The sequence below is a fragment of the Mesocricetus auratus genome, unplaced genomic scaffold (assembly GCF_017639785.1).
Source record: "Mesocricetus auratus isolate SY011 unplaced genomic scaffold, BCM_Maur_2.0 Super-Scaffold_100045, whole genome shotgun sequence".
Lineage (NCBI taxonomy): Eukaryota > Metazoa > Chordata > Mammalia > Rodentia > Cricetidae > Mesocricetus > Mesocricetus auratus.
The window spans coordinates 524,704-545,255 of NW_024429222.1; the positions used below are offsets into that span (position 1 = coordinate 524,704).

At 47.1% G+C, this 20,552-nt stretch overlaps 1 protein-coding gene across 2 annotated transcripts in view; it reads right to left on the reverse strand.

The window, feature by feature from the left end:
* Positions 1-20,552, reverse strand: part of Mylk3 (myosin light chain kinase 3) — a 62,193-nt gene that overhangs the window by 29,115 nt on the left and 12,526 nt on the right. Inside the window, exons 1-6 of one of the 2 annotated variants that reach the window (XM_040735350.1) lie at positions 12,808-13,369; positions 7,269-7,332; positions 5,959-6,346; positions 2,499-2,941; positions 834-939; positions 261-354 (exon numbers count right to left, since the gene is read on the reverse strand). In XM_040735350.1, coding sequence (XP_040591284.1) covers positions 261-354; positions 834-939; positions 2,499-2,941; positions 5,959-6,346; positions 7,269-7,332; positions 12,808-13,296 — 1,584 coding nt within the window. In that variant the 5' untranslated portion in view covers positions 13,297-13,369. Of the gene's footprint in view, positions 1-260; positions 355-833; positions 940-2,498; positions 2,942-5,958; positions 6,347-7,268; positions 7,333-12,807; positions 13,370-20,552 lie in introns of those variants that run through there. The other variant, XM_021223931.2, reaches the window with a different exon arrangement.

The following is a 20,552-nucleotide window of genomic DNA, read 5'->3' on the forward strand; positions in this document are numbered from 1 at the left end:
ACACAGGAGGCCCAAGACAGAAAAGCCCTTATGCCCAAGGACCAGCCAGCGTGTTGGCAGTCATGCCAGGCCGTCCACACAACTGAGGTCTGGACTAAGGAACGTGGGTGACTTAGTGAGTGGTATGTGAGTGTCAAGGTAATGAAGGAGGAAACACATCAAGCTGGGTACGGAGTAGGCTGGAGCAGGGTGCCAGGAAGGAAACGGAAGATTCTGGGCTTGGCTAGGAGGATCTGGCTGGCTTGGGGCAGATGTCTTACTCGGTCTTTGACGCTCTTCACTTTGATGATCTTGGCTGCCAGTGCGAGGCCTGTGGATCTCTCTGTACACCTGTGCACCTGGCCAAACCGGCCCCTGCAGAGATGCAGGGACACAGTTAAGCTGAGAGTGTGAAAAGCTCACCAGTCTCAGGAGGGCCACCATTCCTCTCCTCTCCACACCATGTGGACTGTCCTACACCACAGGCTATTGTCTTAGTCATCACTCACTCCTGGGCTAACCCAGCATCTAGAAAATCATTTCTTCACCACCCACAATCATGTGATCTACTCTACAACCTAAAGGAAAACCTCCTGACCTTACCACGGGCTATCGTAGATATGGGAATACCCCCTACCCACTCCACATCATACTAGCCTACTAACCACACCCATGCCTGGCATTCTTGTTACCTCTGTAATGCTTCCCACACCCTACTTTGAGGTCCCCCTACACCTCTCCTCCCTCATATGCACAGCCACCTGCACCCCAGGGAGACCCCTGTTCATTCTCTATGCAGGTCAAGCCCCCGTGTCCCCATCCCTGCCCCTCACCCAGGTGGATGCTGCACTTACCCTCCCAAGACTTCATTCTGGGACACTGTGTAGCCTGCTGAGACAGAGGTATTCTTGACACTCACTACCCGGTGTTCAAAGGGGGCCGGGGGCGCTGCACTGTCATCTGCAGAGAGAAAGCAGAGAACCCAGGAGTCTCCTAAAGTATCCTCCCCTCCTAAACCCACTAAAAGTCACCTGGGTAACCAGGTGGCAAGTCCACTGCCCTCCTTACAGGTCCAGCATGTCAGAGCCCTGTCTCTACGGTCACCACATTGGAGCCACACGTTTGGCAGGAAAGGAAGCTGAGCTCACTGCGTCTGCCCATGAGCAGATTTTCCTGAGGCAGCTGGGTTCGAAGGCAATGGGAAAGAGTCAGGGGAGTGTGAGAGGGAAGCAGCTAGAAAAACAAACACACCTTCCTCAGCTGGTCTCAACTAGAGCCCAGAGGGCAGGAGAGCCTTGGTGGAACCCCTGGTGGGCACCTCTTAGGGCATGGGCTGGTGAGGATGGACAGTGAGTCTAGAGGTACAGCAAGGGGCAGCTAGCACTTGGAAAGACAGCGGGGTCAGGATTGGGTTTTTTCTTTTTAATTTTACTACTCTGTGTGTGTGTGTGTGTGTGTGTGTGTGTGTGTGTGTGTGTACATGCCATGGCACACATGTACACGTGGAGGTCAGACGATAATTTTCAGGAGTCAGTTCAGTTTTCCACCATGTGGGTCCCAGGAACTGAACTCAGGCTTGGCAGCAAATGCCTTTACCTGCTGAACTGGCCCTAGGTTCTCATTTTAATTGGGTAATATGAATACCTAGAAATGTCACATGAAATTATAAAAAAAGAAAGGAAACATGCAACAGTCACAATGCTACAAAGCAGCACAAATGGCTGGCTGGAAGATTCTGAGGCTGGGTCATCATCTGTTCACGTTTGTCCTGGGAGCATCCTGTGTGCTCCCTGAGTACAGAGCACTCCATAATTCTGCGTGCTCCCTGAGTGCAGACAGTGCTCCACAGTACTGTATGCTCCCTGAATGCGGACAGTGCTCCACAGACAATTCTCCCACCAGGTGGAGACTCCCAATCTGTTGGAGCTGAAGTTCTTTGTAGTAGAAGGACACGGAGACACCTAATACTCCTCTGCAATGACAAGTAGGTCAAAATGTCACCACTTTCACCCTGTCGCAAATGGCACCTATCTATCAGTCAGTGTCTTTTCTTTATTTTCCTTCTCTTCTCCACCCCCTCTTTGAGGGGAGAGCATCATCTGTAATCTAGGATGACCTTGAATTTATCCTCTCGCCTCCATCGCCCACATGCTTGGATTAGAGACATGCAACACCACATTTGGTTTGTGCAATGTTGGGGATCAAACCCGGGGCTTCGGCCTTGTGCAAACTAGGCAAGCATTCTAGCAACTGAGCTATATCCCTAGCTCTCGTGCTTTTTGCATTCTTGCCTGCTGTCATTTAAGATGATGCCAGTGATGGAACGCTCAGGCAGGGAAGTTGCTTTGAGAAATCTATGTAGTTGGGCCATGGAGGTTCGGGCTTCCCAGCCACCAAAGCCAATTCAAGAACCAAGTCTAACCCTTCACATTTCTGTATCTCGGACTTAACTAGTCAGAGGCTTCCTCAGAACCTCATAATCTATGGAAGGTGGTGAGCCCAGCCATGGCCCCACTTACCTAGAACCATGACAGCCGACTCTCCAGCAGGTGGCACCCTCCCTCCGGCTTCAGTTCCTCCTGAACCCTTGGCTGCATGGTCCTGCCCGGGCTCAGGCTTTCCCACTCCTGGGTCTGTGTCTTGCTGCAGGTCTGTGGTCCCAACAGTCTCATCTCCCCAGGCCCTCGTGGTCAAGCTTGGTCCAGCGAGAGGCTCAGCCCCAGGCTCCACCTCTTCCTCTGCATTCATTCCTCCATTGTTGCTACTCCTCTTTGGCAGGGGTAAAAATGCTCTGGCTCCTTTAGGGATCTGGTCTTCCAACTCAGTTCCAGGGTCTTTGGGATGTGGGTCCTGCTCATCATGTTGGGTAACTGCTGGTGCTTCCGTAGAGGCCACGGGAGTGCCCCTTTGTGTCTCAAGCAGCTCCCCAGGAGTATCCATCTCTTGCATGTGGACAGAGATCCTGGGCAGAGAGAAATATGGACCTGAGGTTCAAAATAAGGAAGTTCAGGGGATGAAACTCAGCAGGACAGCATTGCTTGGTGTCATAGCAAGCAATGCTGTCAGTCAATTTGACACAAACTTAGAGCTACCTGGAAATAGGAAACCCTCAATAGAAAAATTGTCCAGATCAGATTGGCCTGTGGCCATGTCTATGAAGCATTTTCTTCATTGTCAATTGATGTAGGAGGGTATAGCCTACTGTAGGCAGCACTCTCTCTAAACAGATGGGCTTGGGCTGTGTAAGAAAGGTAGCTGAAATGCAGAGACCCATAATCAAACATTAGGCAGAGCTCAGGGAATCCTGTCAAAGATGGGAAGGAAGGATTGTAGGAGCCAGAGAGTCAAGGACACCATAAGAACACGTCCCACAGAATAAACTAAGCCGGGCTCATAGGAGCTCACAGAGAATGAAGGGACAATCAGGGAGCTTGTATGGGTCTGAGCTATGTCCTCTGCACATATGTTATGGTTGTGCAGCCTAGTGTTCTTGTGGAACTCCTAACAGTGAGAGCGGGGGCTGTCCCTGACTTGTTTGTTTGTTGTTTGTTTTCAGAGACAAGGTTTCTCTATATAACAGTACTGGTTGTCCTGGAGCTTGCTCTGTAGACCAGGCTGGCCTCAAACTCAAAGAGATCTGCCTGCTTCCCAAGTGTTGGGATTAAAGGTGAGCACTGCCTGGCTTGTCTCTGACTCTTTTGCCTGCCTTTGGGACCCTTTTCCTCCTACTGGGTTTCCTCATCCAGCCTTGATATGAGGATCTGTGCCTAGTCTTGTAACTTGTTATGTCATAGTTAGTTGATATCCCTGAGGCCTGCTCTTTCCTGAGGGAAACAGAGGAGGAGTGGATCTAGGGGAGAGGAAAGGTGGGGAGAGGGACTAGGAAGAGAAAGGGGAGAGAAACTGCAATCAGGATGTAATATATGAGGAAAAAAATTAATTAATAAAGAAAAACAGAAAGGCAGCTGAGGAAGGAAAGTCACCAAGCAGTGCTCGTCCTACATGGAGAACTAAGCAAATAAAGAATATTGAGGCTCCGCTGGCATGTAAATAATGGATTAATCAGCTGTAACTTACATCTCGGCAGATATATGTGACTGATGAAAATGCTGTGGTAGTTAGTGTCTGATGTGTAATGTATGGCTAGAAAAAGGCCTGATAGGATTTGAATTACTAAGCATACTCCAATTAGAGACCCAAAATTTCATCAAGATGAAATATTATATTGGGCTGGTAGATCAATGGATGAGTAGTTAATAATTTTTATTAGAGCCGGGCACTGGTGGCGCACACCTTTAATCCCAGCACTTGGGAGGCAGAGGCAGGTGGATCTCTGTGAGTTCAAGACCAGCCTGGCCTACAGTTCAAGTTCCAGGACAGCCACCAGGCTTCAAAACTACAGAGAAACCCTGTCTTGAAAAATAAAAATAAAAAAAAATTGACAAGTCAATTGCTGGAGGAGTAATCAGGTGGTCAGTGAAAAAGGCTATTGGCCACTTTGGTCCTCTCTGGTCTTCTCTTCCAGTGGGGTAGGAGGTGACTCCAGGGTCACACAGCTCTATGTCATGTTTGATGTCCAAAGCTTCCTTACCTACTACATAGCACACCTATCACAGGCATTGCCAATTGATGACAAACTCCATTCTGCCCAGTTCAGATATGGTCTCAGAATACCTACAGGAGCAGCCCCTTCTGGTCATTTTCAATCAACTTTCCTAAAAAAACACATCCTGGGGGAGGAAGGGACCTCCCCACTTCCTGAGGCCTGTTGAGATCTGGTAGGTCTGAAATTCAGCTCAGGGGTGAGACTGGAATGGGAAGTGCTTCTCACTGAAGGTTTTAGGGATCCCTAACACGGTCCAGGAAACTCACCCCTACCACAGTTGCTCCATTCAGACCTTTGGCCGGGATCCAGGCACATCTGCCAGGAATCCCTCCTTCCAGTCTGCCAAGGGCCCTGGGACAGAGGAGGCAGGGAGGATAGGGTCTCATTTCCTTTCAGAACCAATCACTACAGCAAAAGAGGCTAGATAATGTCCCAGTGCCAGGTCTCGTGGTCTCCGTGACAAGTTAAAGGCGTTCCGGCAAGTGCCGAGGGCATCAGGAGAAGCCTGGAAAACCAGGGCCCTCTCAGCTGCGGTGCTGCACCTCGGCACTGAATACAGATGGGATACAGCCAGCTAGTTCTCTCTTCTACAGTTTCTACTGAGCGCCGCTCCTGAAGCTATGTCCCAGGCATCGCTGCCCCTCCAGAACTTCTGACATAAACCTCCCCAAAGCCCCTAGAGTGACTCTGCCTGCCCCACCCTTCTCTCCTCAGGACTTATGCTGGCCCGAGGAAGCAGGTGTGCAGTTAAGCACGTAGGTTGGTAAGTTAGTCTCAGATCCCAGCTTTGTGTGGTGGTAGCACTCAGCCCAAATTCCACCGTCAGTAAAATAATGTGACAACCACCTTCACATGTTGGGAATACTGGGAGAATAAAATGAAACGATGCCTGCAGAAGGCTAGGCCAGTGCTTGGCATGTGATGAAGAGCTCATTGAAACCCATTTGTTGAAGTATTTATCTAAGAGAGAAGTCTGAGCCATCGGCCAAACAGTATATAATTAACATAAGTCTCTGTGTGTTTATTTGGGGCTAACTGGCTGTGGGACCAGGTAGAACAGAAACTCCATCTACAAGTTAGCCATTCTCAAGCCTATTCCCCATCAGGGAGAAAAACAAAAATCCGAGAACAGTACCCGAGAATCACTGCAGACAAAAGGAATCAGAATCTCTGGGTGTGGATATTTCTTTTTAATCCCCACTCCCTATCCCAGGTAATACCAGACCCCAAACATACGCTCTTCCCCCCATGAATCTAGTTCAACTCTCTATATACAGTGGTCACCCAGCATGTGCCACTGGTCCACTGGCCATGCTGCGTGTAAATGAATGCACTGACTGCACCCATTGCCCTACACAGAAGAGCATCCTTACCTGGGATGTGCTTCACCACTGTGAACCTCACTGGCTAGAGCTAGAGGCCCTAAGGGCAGAGGCGTAGGCCCTGAACTCAGTCTCATGCCCTCTTCTGAGCGCCAACAGCCAGGCTTGCTTGACGGGGCTCCTTGGTCTGCACTTTGGGACATCTTGAGGCTGGTGAGGACCTCGCTAATTCTGCCGAGTGCTACAGACAATTCCAGGGTAGTCCCAGGGCCCTCACTGGATGCTTCAGTGGGTGGGGGTACTTGGCTTGGGCCAAGATCTTCAACCCCCTGCCTCAGTGAGGTTCCTGCCCGGGTGAAGTCAGCTCCCTTCAGGGAAGAAGTGATAATGAGAGGCAGCCTCGCTGCTGTCTCCACTGCTGTGTCCTCTTTCTGGCTCTCTGCAAGACAGCGGGAAGTGTGAAAACACACTCTAAGAAACACAGATCGCAAAGAAAGGACAAGCACATGTGTGTCATTCCATGTGCCACACTTATAAAAGCCAAAAACTGAACATAACCCACGGGAGAACACCCACCCAATGGAGCCATTTTAAAATGAGACAATAGAGGCTGGAGAGACGGCTCAGCAGTTAAGAGCACTGTCTACTCTTCCAGAGAGTCCAGCACCCACAACGTAGCTCAAGTGCCTGGGACTCCACTTCCAGGGAATCTGATACCCTCTTCTGGCCTCCATAGACAACGTGAGCACAAACGGTGCACAGACACATGCAGACAAAACGCTAATACACATTTAGAGAAGACGGGAAGATGTCTGCGAGTGTGCGCATGTGTGTAAACATGCAGCTACTTATAAGTGGTTTGCACAGACTGGACCTGGCAGGAAATATAAGACTTTTAAATGATCAAAAATAAATGCCTTAAGAAGGAAGACATAAGCCAGACTTCTCTTAGTGTACATGGTTTCATAAATTTGACTTCAGGACCCTAAAAATATTATTTGAAAAAAGAATTTTGTCTTCTTGAGACAGGGTCTCACTGTGTAGCCCTGGCTGGCCTGAACCTCACAGAGATCTGCCTACCTCTGCCTTCTGTATGCCAGGATTAAACGTATGTACCACCATGAAGGGCACGTAAAGTTTTAAAAGAGAATTTTTATAACAGCAATCCAGAACTCTGGAGATGGAGGCAGGAGGACCAGAAGTTCAAGGTTATCCTCAGCTACATCATGGAGACCAGCCTGGGCTACATGAGACCCTGTCTCAAAGCCAAGCAAAACTAAACAACCACGCCACAGTGGTGCACTTGGTATTTTATTCTGAGCCATTGTTTGTACGGTAGAAACCAGCAGGGGACCACTCACCTGCTCCTTGGGCAGTCAGCACAGGCTTTGGCTTTGCTCCCGTAGCTTCTACTTGTTCCTTGTTCTAAAGCAATCACAATAAAAACACCCTCATTCAAACATCTGTGGGCCGCCTACCACACGCTTAAATGTAGTTGATTTCATACTATCCACAGCAGTGTGTCCGGATGAGCCTAGTTTCAAAGCCAGAATCCACCTCCTTTCCAGCGCTTCACTGAATGGCTAGGGAGCTGGGTCTCCTGAGAGGAAGTTCTAAACAGCCTGGGGTGCAAGGGTCTTAGGCCAGGAATGGGGAAAAAAAAATCCTAAATCATCAACTCAGCTCGGCTAGGCATGCTGCTATAGCTCCGGTTGCGACTGGATGCCCGAGTCAAATCCATGCTTGGGGACGGGGCGTGGCCCCGGATGCCGGTGCCCTTGTCCTGGGTGCTGAGGACCCGCCTCCAGATGAGTTTTATCACTGCACCTGCAGCTGCCAGACCTTCTTTGTTTTTCAAGGGGAACTGGAATTAGATTTTTGCTTAAGTCGGACTTATTGAAGCGTAAAATTAACTGAGAATAATTTATGCAAGCCTTATTTGTATGCAATAAATCACACATACAAACTATAAACTTTTTTGTGGAACAGTGTTTCACTATGCGTCCCTGGCTGATCTAGAATTCCCTGTAAAGACCGGACTCACAGAATTCTGCCTGCTTCTGCCTCTTGAGTACTGAGGTTAAAGGTGTGCACCACGGCACCAGTTTAACAAATGTATAAAATGTGGACAATTCTGCTACCCCTCCCCACAAGGGATCCCTAGAATTTTAATATGAAGATTTAAATCTGAAATGCTGGAAACCAATTAAAATCTTTTCAACGCTGGAAATAAGATGTGTCTTTGACTGTTTTTTTGTTTGTTTTGTTTTGTTTTGTTTTTTTCCCTGGGCTCCCTTTAAGGACCTCTGTGGCTGGGCCCTGAGAGAGGTCTGTTACTGGTGAGTCATACACTCTGGTATAGGGGAGGCCCGGGGCATGTTAACCAGAGCTGCTGCTGTGACTTAGCACCAGGAGCCACCTTTGGGACTTTACTGGTCAAAGGTTCAAAACCCCTGGGGGCCCCAGCAAGGGACAGAAACCTTTTCTGGAGAGTTCCCTGACAGTCACAGAGTGACCAGGGCCAGTATAGGGCTCTGAGGATGTCTGTCAGGCCCTGGTCTCTAGCAGATCTTTCAGGTTTAAAGAAGAGCTGCTCCTCATCCCTGCTCCTCCTCATCCCTGCTCCTCCTCATCCCTGCTCCTCATCCCTCTGGACCAGCGCTCACCATCTTTACACAGTGGGCTCCTTGGCACGGGTCACTGTGTTTCAAAATAACTTTTGTGTGCTAGGCACGCTTTTCAAGACATTTCACAGATTAGTTCCTACTGCGCCTGCCCACTCTTTGAGGTAGTGTTTACAGATGGGGTGATTCCTGATTTACACAGGAAAGTGAGACGCAGAGAAAGCCGAGGAGTCAGCCAGGTGCTGGAAGCAGAGTTAAAGCAGCAGGTTTGACCTGAGGGGCCGGGTTCCTGCCGCACGGCTGCACTGGGAAGGGTGATGTGGGATCCCCCACCCAGGTCCCCGGCTTTGGTTAGACACTGACTGTGGTGCCCCGTGCCCCAAGCGTGATTTGACTTCAGAATCCAGTCTCAACCAGAGCTATAGCAGCTTGAAGTTGATCTTAGGGTAGAGTTTGCTTTCCCATTCCTGGCCTGCATCCTTTGTTTGCGCTCCAGGGAAGGTCCCCGAAGTCCCCCTCTCCCAAATGCCCCTGCCCATCTCACATTTGCTTCACTCCTACTCTCAGTCCTCACTCCTTTGTGGTTCCAGGGCGCCAAGTATCGCATCCATTCCTTCACTCACTCGTTTATTCAGCGCATGTGCGTGCGTGCGTGCGTGGGTGGGTGCCTCAGCAAGAGTCTACCCACTGAGTCAGTCATCTTGCAATCCCAAGGACACTAGGTTTTACTCCAACTTTCTCTTCTTTCCTTCTTTCTCTTTCTGTCTTCCTTTAGGTATGCGTACATGTGCAGGTCAGAGGACAACTTACGGGAGTCAGTTCTCTCTCTGTTATGGCAGTTCTAGGGATCAAACTCAGTTTATGAGGTTTGGTGACAGCCATCTTTACCCACTGAGCCATCTTGCCAGCCCAGTGTTGCTCTTTTAATAGTAAGGACACAATACACGGAGAGCACGTAGCCCAGCACCCAGCACACACACACACACACACACACACACACACACACACACACACTATCTATCTATATATATGTATATATATATACATATATATATATTAGCTGCTGTTATGATTCTCACGCCATCAGTGAGGCTCAGACCCGTGCAGCAGACAGCCCCTCTTCCTTCCTCTGCATGATCTATCCTGCATCTCCTGTTCAGGAAACCAGAGGCATTGCCACAGACCGCTTCATCATAGAGGCTGACTTGTGCACTGCCCTGAGGCAGCCCTGTTGGCTCAGACAGTCCTTTTCCTCCTTTTCTCCAGCATAGGAAGCTTCCTGTGTCCATGTACTAATGCAGCCTGATGTCCTGAACAGTTTGACCGTGTTGGGCCCATCCATAATTGAGCCTGAAGCTGAGGGTAACTGGTGTCTAATGATAATCTAATTCATCATTCCAGGGTTCAGGAAGCACATTCGAGGATGAAGCGGGTGATGGGTGGTGTATTGGAGATGTAGGCTAATGGCAGGACACCTGCCTTGTACATGTGAGGCCCTGAGTTCGATCCCCAGCACCATCACAAAAATATAAAGTAATCAAGGAAGACCTTGACCAAGTCCTGGCATAATTTCCAAAAGTAACAGCCAACGCTAGGATGCAATTCATTCCACATATGACTACTACGTCCCTACTCTCTTAAGGAACAAATAGAGGGTCTCTGGAGTCCGGATTTCAGCATGGGGAATGTGTTCGTGCCTGACAAGTAGAAGCGTGACGTAATCCAGTCAACAATTGGCAATCTAATGGGAAGACAGGACCCAAAGCATCGGACAGTCAACGATGGAGGATGCAGTGGAGCTACACAGACAGCAGACAGTGCAAGGATGGAAAAACGGTCCCTGGCTTCCCCATCCCTTAGTGCCTGCACCATCCCTTAGTGCCTGCACTGTCCCTGAGTGCCTGCACACTTACAACACGGGCATCAGCTCTGCTATACTACAAATCGCTCTGTAAACAAATAAGGAAAGGCTGGCAAACAAAACAGGAAAGAGGAGGACCATTTGTGACCGGGTTGCTCACTGAAAAGGCAAAGCTTTGGGATACGCCATTCTGTTTGCTCTTGGATATGTTTGAGGTTTTCCTTAATAAAAAGACAGATTTTCATGAATTCAAAAGAAGAAGACACCACCAATTGCTTCGTTTGGGTCTGAGTTAATAAGAAAACTAAGGATTATAAAGTTTAAGACATTTGGGGATGCTTGAATGTTAACTTCAAATAATAGCAAAATTGTTTGTTTCAGGGATATACTAATAGCAATATGATTGTTTTTGAGGTAGCCCTTATCTTTTAGACATAAAATGCTAAATTCTACTTGTTACTTGTTTATTGTAGTGTTGTGTTTGAAAGATGGACCTGGGGCATTCTGGGTAAGAGCTCCCTTTGAGCAACACCACTCATTCCAGCCTAGTTTCCTGCCTTATATGAGACCTCTGCCTCTAAAAAGCATATTATCCAGCATTTTAATTCTCTTCCACCATTCGCTTCATTCTAATGAATGAAAAGTGGGATCTCATGTGCATTTTTAATATTTCAATATGATAAAACCTCAAAAACAACAAACCTCTTCACGAACATCCACCCCATAGTACCCAGGACACACAGGAAATGTAGTATTTGCCTGTATCCTGGCTCTTCCTGTAGACTTTAAGTTATCTGCACATTATACATTGTATCATATAGTTCCTAGTGTAATATGCTATGCAAATAGCCATTACCTTGTAGCAAAACTATCCCCCAGTAGGGGGTGGCATTTACTCCCCACACTCAGGAAAACTGGGGAGAAAGCACTTTACTGCAGGCACAATGAGCCTCCACCCACATCCCCCAATGACTGAGCATATTTTTTTAGACAAGGCCCCATACAGCCCAGGCTGGACCTGAGTTCCTGTTTCTCCTACAGGCATGTACTGCCACACTTTGCCTTATGTGACATTTTGAAAGGCTGATTAGGCTTTATCCACATGATGTGCTCTTAGTTGCCAAACCTTTACCTGGATGGCTCACTGGAACCAGGACACGGAGTCCGGGGTGGGGGGTGAGGGGTGGGGGTGGAATCAAAAGGAGTCACTTTTCATATGAGTTTTTCTTGGATTATTTTTGCTTGGTCACACACACACACACACACACACACACACACTCTTTCTCATTTGGGTGATGAGGGTTAATCCTAGGACCTCCTATATCAAGAATGGTTTTCTTTTAAATTACCAAATTAAATTCATTTTAGTTTAATTCTCTTTTTAAGGTCATTAATTTGGTTTACTTTAGGGGCGTAATTAGATTCTTTCTCTTTCACAAAGTTCAGGTTGGTTATCAGTGACCAGAGCCCTACAAGAGTCCCGTCTTCTCTGCAGGCCAGCATAGGGAGCTGAGGGAGAGGTGTGCTCCAAGAGGGAGGAGCTTCCGATGCGGAGAAGAGGAGCAGCTGGGTGGCCTGGGACCTGCTAGGCTGGGAAGGAAGGCATCTTCTTCAAGTACAGGCCTCATTAGACCAAATCCATCCCCTGCCAGGGGCAAGTGATAATCACAGAATCTTGAATGGTGGCTCCAGGCTATCTGGTGTTGCTAAGTGGCTGGCCCTCGGCTGTTCCCAAACAGGATGTTCCCTACACACAGACACAAGCACGCACGTGTGAGCACACACACACACACACATGCGCACACACACACACACAATGGACAAGCTTCTATTAGCCCATGGGTGTGATTATACAACCCTTGGGAACAGCCACTCCTAGAAATGCCATCTGTCACCCTGTGGGGGTCAGGCTTCTGCTTGTTGTCCCCTGGGAGTCACTGGCAGCACTCATTTCCCCACAGGCAGCTACACTTTGCCAACTCTGGAACACAGCACAGTGTAGGGGACATGAGGGTTGGGTTGTTGAGTAAGGGCTGTGGGATACCTTGACCATGTCTCTTATCCAGGTATAAAAGGACAAAAAGGGCAATAGAGAAGTCCCAGGGATGTTAATCGCAACACCCTCTTCCTCCTCACAGCCAGCTTGTCTCTCACATCTAGGTGGCCTGGAGTTTCCAAGGACCTACATTCTGACTGGACCACTGCCTCACCTTTTCCTAGAGAGAGTGGGCATTATTGGTCCATATAGAAATTCATCTATAGTCCCTAAATTTCCATCTTTCATTTCCTCATCAGCAGGGCACAGAATACATAAGAAAACAATGTCCCCAGCTCTTCTAGAAATCATTTCCTGGCCAGTCTTCCCACCAAGGTCCCAGAACCCCCTCCAGCCAGGGCAGGGAATCCAGAACCAACCTCCTCAGGGCGGTCAGCCAGGCTGCCTTTCCTCCAGGGCACGGTCCCTTGGGCGATGAAATCGTCCACCTTTGAGTTCTGGAATGTGGACCCCACCAAAGTAATAGCCCTGTCCACAGCCACCACGGTCTTGAAGAGGGCTTCGAGCCTGGCGCCACGCTGGGCACCCTCCTGCCGCACAGCCCTCACCAGCTCCAGGACCTCAGGCCACGCAGCCTGAGCAGCAGCTGGAGGAGGGTTGTCAGACCCTGCGAGACCCAACTCCCGGGAGGCCTCCAGCCGGTGCAAACCTTGTTCCAGGTGGTCCATGCCTCGGCACACACACTGCAGCTTCTCTGTGACATCGTCTTGGAAATGCAAGAGTCTGTCCACCTTCTCGCTCAGCACGTTAAGTTTTTTGTCCATGGTGGCTAAGCAGGCTCTGCCCAACGCTGGCATACCCTGGGGGCCCAGACCCTCGGGATCCTCCTCCTCCGAAACCCCTGACATTCCAATTCTGGCTTGGAAAGGGCAAAGACAAGGAGGAAGCACCACAGGCCTGCGTCTCACTTAGGTGGTGAAGGCCATTGTCCTGGGTAAGAGCCCTGCTGCACAACACCAGCCCGCCCTGCTGCCCGGGCTGCTTGGGGAGCTGAGAGGGCCAGGTTCTCTGTGTGTCTGCTTAGCCTATCTCCCACTCAGTCACTGCCACAGAGTGACAGGTTGAGTTTGGCCCAGGTCCTTCTCTTGGGGCCTCTTTGACATCGTGGTAACAATTAACATTCCCCTTTAAGAGGCTGCTGATGGCAGATATTTTAAGAATCTGCCCGGAGAAGGCTGGGGTTCACACAGCTGGTGCTAAAGGTCGGGAGAAAATGTATTTAGCATACAAATTGGGAAGTGGGACTCCACTGCTGAGAGCAGGAGAATCTTCCCAAGGGATGAGTCCCCTAATGGTTATCCACTAACAAGTATTCAGCCCTAAAATAATATACAAGTAACACTAAATGAACTCAGTAGGTTGTAATTATAAATCCATGTGCTTTATGCATATAATAATAATAAAGAAAAAGATATGAATTTGAGTGGAAGGGGTGACATAGGAGGGACTGGATCCAGGAAAAGGACAGGAGAAATATAATTGTAATTTAATTAAAATAAAAATAACTGGACAGTGGTAGCACACACCTTGAATCCCAGCACTCAGCAGGCAGAGGCAAGTAGATCCCTGAGTTCAAGGCCAGCCTGGTCTACAGAGTGAGTTCTGGAAGAGTCAGGGCTACACAGAGAAACCCTATCTCAAAATAAAATGAAATACAGAAAAGCATGTTCTCATTAATGTATAAATTCACTTTGGTCTTTTTAAATGATAAAATCACATGTAATGCCAACGAATTGTCTTAAAATAAATTTCTTTTGGGGGGGAGGGTTTGAGACAGGGTTTCTCTGTAGCTTTGGAGGCTGTCCTGGAACTCACTCTGTAGACCAGGCTGGCCTCGAACTCAGAGATCTGCCTGCCTCTGCCTCCTGAGTGCTGGGATTAAAGGCATGTGCCACCAATGCCGGGCTTAAAATAAATTTCTTCCTGATTTATTACTAGCAAAAACAACTCCCTAAGAGAGTATATCTGTCAGCCTGGCTACGCCAGGTGGCTCTCAGACCCCCAGACACTGAGGAGATGGTGTCCCACAGCCACACACGCATGTAATTCACAACAAAAGGCAAGGCCCAGGCAGAGTGAACTTCTGCCTTCTACCATCATGAAAATTTTAACAGCCCTACAAACTAAAAACAGACTTTTTGTTGTTGTTCTCCACTTGGATGATACATGAAACGTGGATTTGTACTACCTGTGGGGAGAGTCTAGAGGTCTTGCCCCTACCAAACATGCACATGAGTCCCTACTTGTACCTAAAAATAGATCTGAGAAACAACAGCCCAGGCTGCTCACGAAGTGCAGCCACACAGGTCATGCTCCTTTAAAGAGCCCTCGGAGAAACTTATCAGTGACCCTGTGTCTCCCAGTAATAATGAACACACCAGACAACCAACGGCTAAGTTTCCAGGCTCGGTAGTGTCACAGAGAGCAATGAGGCCTGAGTCCCTATGGTTTTCAAACACTTCATCCTCAATTCTTAGCTTTCGTCAGACTCCTACAGAAGCATCGGTGTCTGAAGTGGACACATTCAGGTCACCACTGGGGTGGGACACGAAGGTGAATCTGCACCTCAGAGTGCCAAGGATGTCACAGAGCAGCCTGACAACTTTCACCGAGTCCCTTGTGGGAAAGAGCAGAGCCCAGAAAGGAAAACGTGCCCAAGGCACACAGTCACACGAGTTCCAAAGGTGGTTTTGCCAGGACAGGGAAGCACCAAGGTAAGGGGTTTTTAATGTGCCCCCCAGGGCCCCTTTACTAAACACAAGCAATTTTGTAAACTGACCTGGAAATTTGGCATCCACAAGCACCGTCAAGCCATTTTGCTATTTTAAGCCACAGGTGGCCTTTCAGTAGTGTCCTTGCTACGCTTGTTCCCAGCCCCTCTTCAGGATGCCTGTTCCTCGGCATGGGAGGATCCAAGCTCGTTTCGGGGAGCAGTCCTGAGTGTTGGCGATGGAATGAGCTCAGTAAGCTCAAAAGGAGCTTGGTCCATCCTTTTAGTGAAATTAAAGACAGATGCATAGGGTGGGCTGTGGCTCAGCTGGTAATTACCAAGTGTGCACACAGCCCTGGACTCAGTCCCTGGTGTTACATGAACCGGGTATGGTAGTGTCTGGCAGGGATGAAGATTTCCTGCAGAAACTCTGGTGGCCCTCACTTCAGCCCTCGGACAATTAAAATGATGGACCTGTGAACCGCAGTCCCTGAGAAGAAGCCGTGTGTAGAGCCCAACTGCTGTAAACTCCAAGGTTGGGCAAAGTTTGGAAGGTTGCAGTTTCAAGGCTAAATTACAATTTATCTTGGGTGATCTTTAGCCTACCAAACAGCTACCCTTAGCCACCTATGTCAGCCCTAACATTCTGACAAACAGATAAAACCTTGGGAATGCATTAGCTTAGCAAAACCCTCCCCTCCACCACTGGAAGAGCTAAGAATGCTATCCCAGTGCTGGAGAGATGGCTCAACACAGCTCGGCAGCTTCGTTGCCAGGGCTCCCAGGGTGGCTGACAACTGTCTGTAACTAAAGTTCCAGAGAATTTGTTAGCCTCTTCTGACATCTGCTGACACCATGAGTCACGCGTGACACCACAAATCAAGTGATACAGGCAAACACGCAGAGAAAACACTCATAAAATAAATAAATCTAAAATAAATTTTCAAAGGATGTTGTTATCAGAAAAGACCTGAAGCCTGTTGAGATTCTGCCACCTTGCTATAACTACCTCTCTGATGTTTCCACCAAGTGTACTTTGAAAGTTCCTTGATTTTTCTGTTCTGTTCCCATAAAAATCTGTGAAACTATTTTCATGTTGGAACACTGTATTTGGGAAGACCTAAATCTACGTTCCAGGAACCATGGTCATGTGTATCTTAGCTCTAAAGGAATCTATCTCTTGCTTCCTCTGAGTTGAGAGCTGTGTTTTTGTGTTAACCTCAATTTAAAGTGCCCTTAGGAATTGTGCAGCCAAAGAAGAAAAAGGCTAAAGCCAGGGCCAGCCTGAACAGAACTAGAGAGAGAATGTTATGCTTCCAGATCACCTTGAGGCAGTGTGGAGCCAAAACTTGTATCAGAACCGTGCAGGGACAACACATCTTAACCAGGACTGCTTAGATATATATAGTTCTCACCTCTACCTAACCCTACCCCTCAGGACCCTGAAGACAGACTTGGGTGGAGCTCACTGGATCTATTTGTCCCCTTTCCCAAAATGGCCACATTGAATGATTTCCCTTTTTCTGAGTTTTGCTTTAATTGGGTTCTTTTAATTGACTCATTGAGGACATGTGATTGATCCTACCTTCAGGCGGTGACCCCACCTAGTAATAATCATAGAACTATGAAGGGACCAAAAGGCACATTTGAAGGTAGCCGCCATCCGCAGAAAGTTGGCTTTGAATGGAGAGGAAAGACTGGAAGGTTCTGGCAGTTGCTAGTGTCATACTATTTCAGGGGCATTTTTCTATCTTACGATTTCAGGAGGCATCAGCTGCTTTTTCTGTAGTAAGACTTCATGTCACTTCTGCTGGATTATTGCTACGTTTTGTCCTCATGATAACCTATGAGTGATAAGTATACTTGCTGAAGCTTGCTGTGGAATAGTCTTTTTGTACACTGTGAAGATGTGTCACTTGGGTTTGTTTAATGAAAAGCTGAATGGCCAACAGCTAAACAAGATTTTCAGGGCAGAGGACACTGAGAAGAAGATGCAAAGACGTGGGAGTCGCCAGCCAGACGGAGAGGAAGGAGCGTGGGCAGTAAGGGATGACTGTAAAAAGTCACAAGGCAGGAAGTAAATTAATAAAAATGGGTGAATTTAAGTTGTAAGAGCTAGTTAGTAACAAGCCTAAGCTACCGGCTGTGCTTTCATAACAATTAAGAAGACTCTGTGTCATGATTTAGGGGCTGGCAGGAGAGACAGAAAAATCCACCTACAGAGACTGTGATGCAAAATGTTGTATTTGCATGTTTGTAAAGCATCGTTGTTAACTTTCCTTTTTTCAGGGGTTAGAGAAGACTCCATGGTTAAGAGCACCTGCTACTCTTGTGAGGACCCAGGTTCAGTTCCCAGCCCCCATGTCACGCAGCCCAAAACTGCCTGGAACTCCAGTTCTAGGAGATATGGTGCCCCCTTTCCACTTCAAATGGCAATTACATAATATATAATTCTACAAATAATAATTTTGAGTCTATTTCATTCAGTCTTATTTTTAAAAAAGATTAATGGCTTACATTTAATGAGTCACTAAATAATTAAACTATGACTTCATTAAATGGTCAGAAAAAATATCTAAACTGTTTTTTTGGTAGATAAATGTAATATTTTGGGCATCAACCTGTATGTAAAGATACTTTTACATGATTTCTGTACCTTGGCCTATTTTATTTTATTTTATTGAGACAGGATCTCACTATGTAGCCCTGCCTGGTCCCAAATTTACAGAGATCTGCCTGCCTCTGCCTTCCGGGTGCTGGGATTAAAGGCGTGAGCCACCAACGCCTGGCAAGATGACCGTCTTTAATGGCCTTCAAGCCTGCAAAATCTATCTTCTGTCTAGTTAACAATTTGGTGTAAATCTGCTTTGAAAAATAATCAAGATAAAGCCAGTGTAATTCACAAAAATATATTAGAATTAGTTTCCATTCATTGAACTATTGAATTCATGCTTGTATTTGTAGACAGAATGCTCTCATTACACATGTAATGTTATGTAACTCTGACAGATGCAATGTGATGAAAATGTTATTAGAAATTGTGTTCATCTCAATAGAGGAGTCTAAAATGGCTGATAGACACTTAAAAAAGTACTCAACATCCTTAGTTATCAAGGAAATGCAAATCAAAACAACTCTGAGATACCATCTCATTCCTGTCAGAATGACTAAAATCAAAAACTCCAACGACAGTTTATGCTGAAGAGGATGTGGTGAGAGGGGAGCACTCCTCCACTGCTGGCGGGAGTGCAAACTTGTACAGCCACTTTGGAAATCAGTATGGAGATTTCTCAGGAAAATAGAAATCAGTCTACCGCAAGATCCAGCAATTCCATTCTTAGGCACACACCCAAAAGATGCACATACATACAACAAGGATGTCTGTTCCACTATTTTCATAGCAGCAGTATTTGTAACAGCCAGAACCTGGAAGCAACCTAGATGCCCCTCAGCTGAAGAGTGAATAGAGCAGATATGGTATATTTACATAATGGAGTACTACTCAGTAGGAAAAACAAAACAAAACAAAACAATGGAATCTTGAAATTCACAGGCAAATGGATGCAACTAGAAGAAACCAGAAACTAGAAGAACAAGGCAACCAAGTCACAAAAAGACAAACATGGTATGTACTCACTCATATATGGATTTTAGACATAGATCCAAGGATTACCAGCCAACAATCCACACTTCCAGAGAAGCTAGGAAACAAGGAAGACCCTAAGAGAGACATATATGGTTCCCCGGAGAAGGGGAAAGGGACAAGATCTCCTGAGCAAATTGGGAGCATGGGTGAGGGGAGAGGGAGTTAAGAGAAAGAGAAGGGGAGAAGAGGAGGGGAGAGGAGGACATGAGGGAGCAGGAAGTTTGAATCAGAGGAAGAATAGAGGAGAGCAAGACAAGAGATACCATAATAGAGGGAGCCATTATAGGTTTAAAGAGAAATCTGGCACTAGGGAAATGTGCAGAGATCTACAAGAATCTAAGCAATAGTGGAGAGGCTATCTTAAATGCCCTTCTCCTATAATGAGACTGATTACTACCTTATATGCCATCCTAGAGCCTTCATCCGGTATCTGATGGAAGCAGAAGCAGACAGCCACAGCTAAACACTGGCTGAATTACTGAAATCCAGTTGTAGAGAGGGAGGAGTGATGAGCAAAGGGGTCAAAAACCAGGCTGAGGAAACAGACAGAAATTGTTGACCTGAACAAGGGGGAACTCATGGATCCCAGACTGACAGCTGGGAAACCAGCATAGGACTGATCCAGACCCCCTGAATGTAGATGTCAGAGAGGAGGCCTCAACAATCTATGGGGCCTCTGGCAGTGGATCAGTATTTATCCCTATTATACAAATGGACTTTGGGAGCCCGTTCCACATAGAGGGATACTCTCTCAGCCTGGACACATGGGGCAGAGCCTAGGCCCTGCTCCAAATGATTTGACAGACTTTGAAAATTCCCCATGGAGGGCCTCACTCTCCATGGGGAGCAGAAAGGGGTTGGGATAGGGGGTTGGTGGGGAGCAGAGGAGGAGGGGAAGGAGAGGAAACTGGGGTTGGCATGTAAAACAAGCTTGTTTCTAATTTAAATTTAAAAATCTAAAAAAGAAAGAAATTTGTTTCCAGGACTGGAGAGATGGCTCTGTGGTTAACAGCACTTGCTGATATCCCAGAGGAACTGAGTTTGGTTCCCAGCACCCAAAGGATAGATCACATTTGTCTGCAACTCCATTTCCAGGGAATCCAGTGCCTTCTTCTGGCTTCTGTAGGCGCAAGTACACACATGATGCACAGACATACATGAAGCCAGAACACTCATACAAACTAAAAAATAATAAAAAAGGGTTTTTTGTTTTTATTTTTTTGAGACAGGGTTTCTTTATAGCTTTAGAGCCTGGCCTGGAATTCGCTCTGTAGACCAGAATGGCCTCCAACTCACAGAGATCCACCTGTTTCTGCCTCCCAAGTGCTGAGGGAAAATTAATTTCTTATTTAAAAAAAAACAACAGAAACTTTTTGGACATGCATACATACATAATACATGTATACATATATACCTATTACCAGCATATATAACAATTTCAACATCAAATCCATTAAGAAGCTTGCTTTTTATTTTCTGTTTTTTATTTAAAAAATTAGTTCTTTCATTGTAGTACAGAGAATTAGTACCCCATTCTCCATTCACATGAATATTTCTTCCACTTGTCCCTTTGTTCAAATAATTCTATTTCCTGAAATTTGTCTGTTAGGAGCCTTGGTGCTTCAATAGACTGTGCTGGGTGTTCTGTACTCTAAACTTGGCTGGGGTGTATCTCAATAGGTAGATGATCACCTAGCCTACCAGAGGTTCTGGGTTTGAACCCCAGCACTGTAAAATGTGGTAGTGGA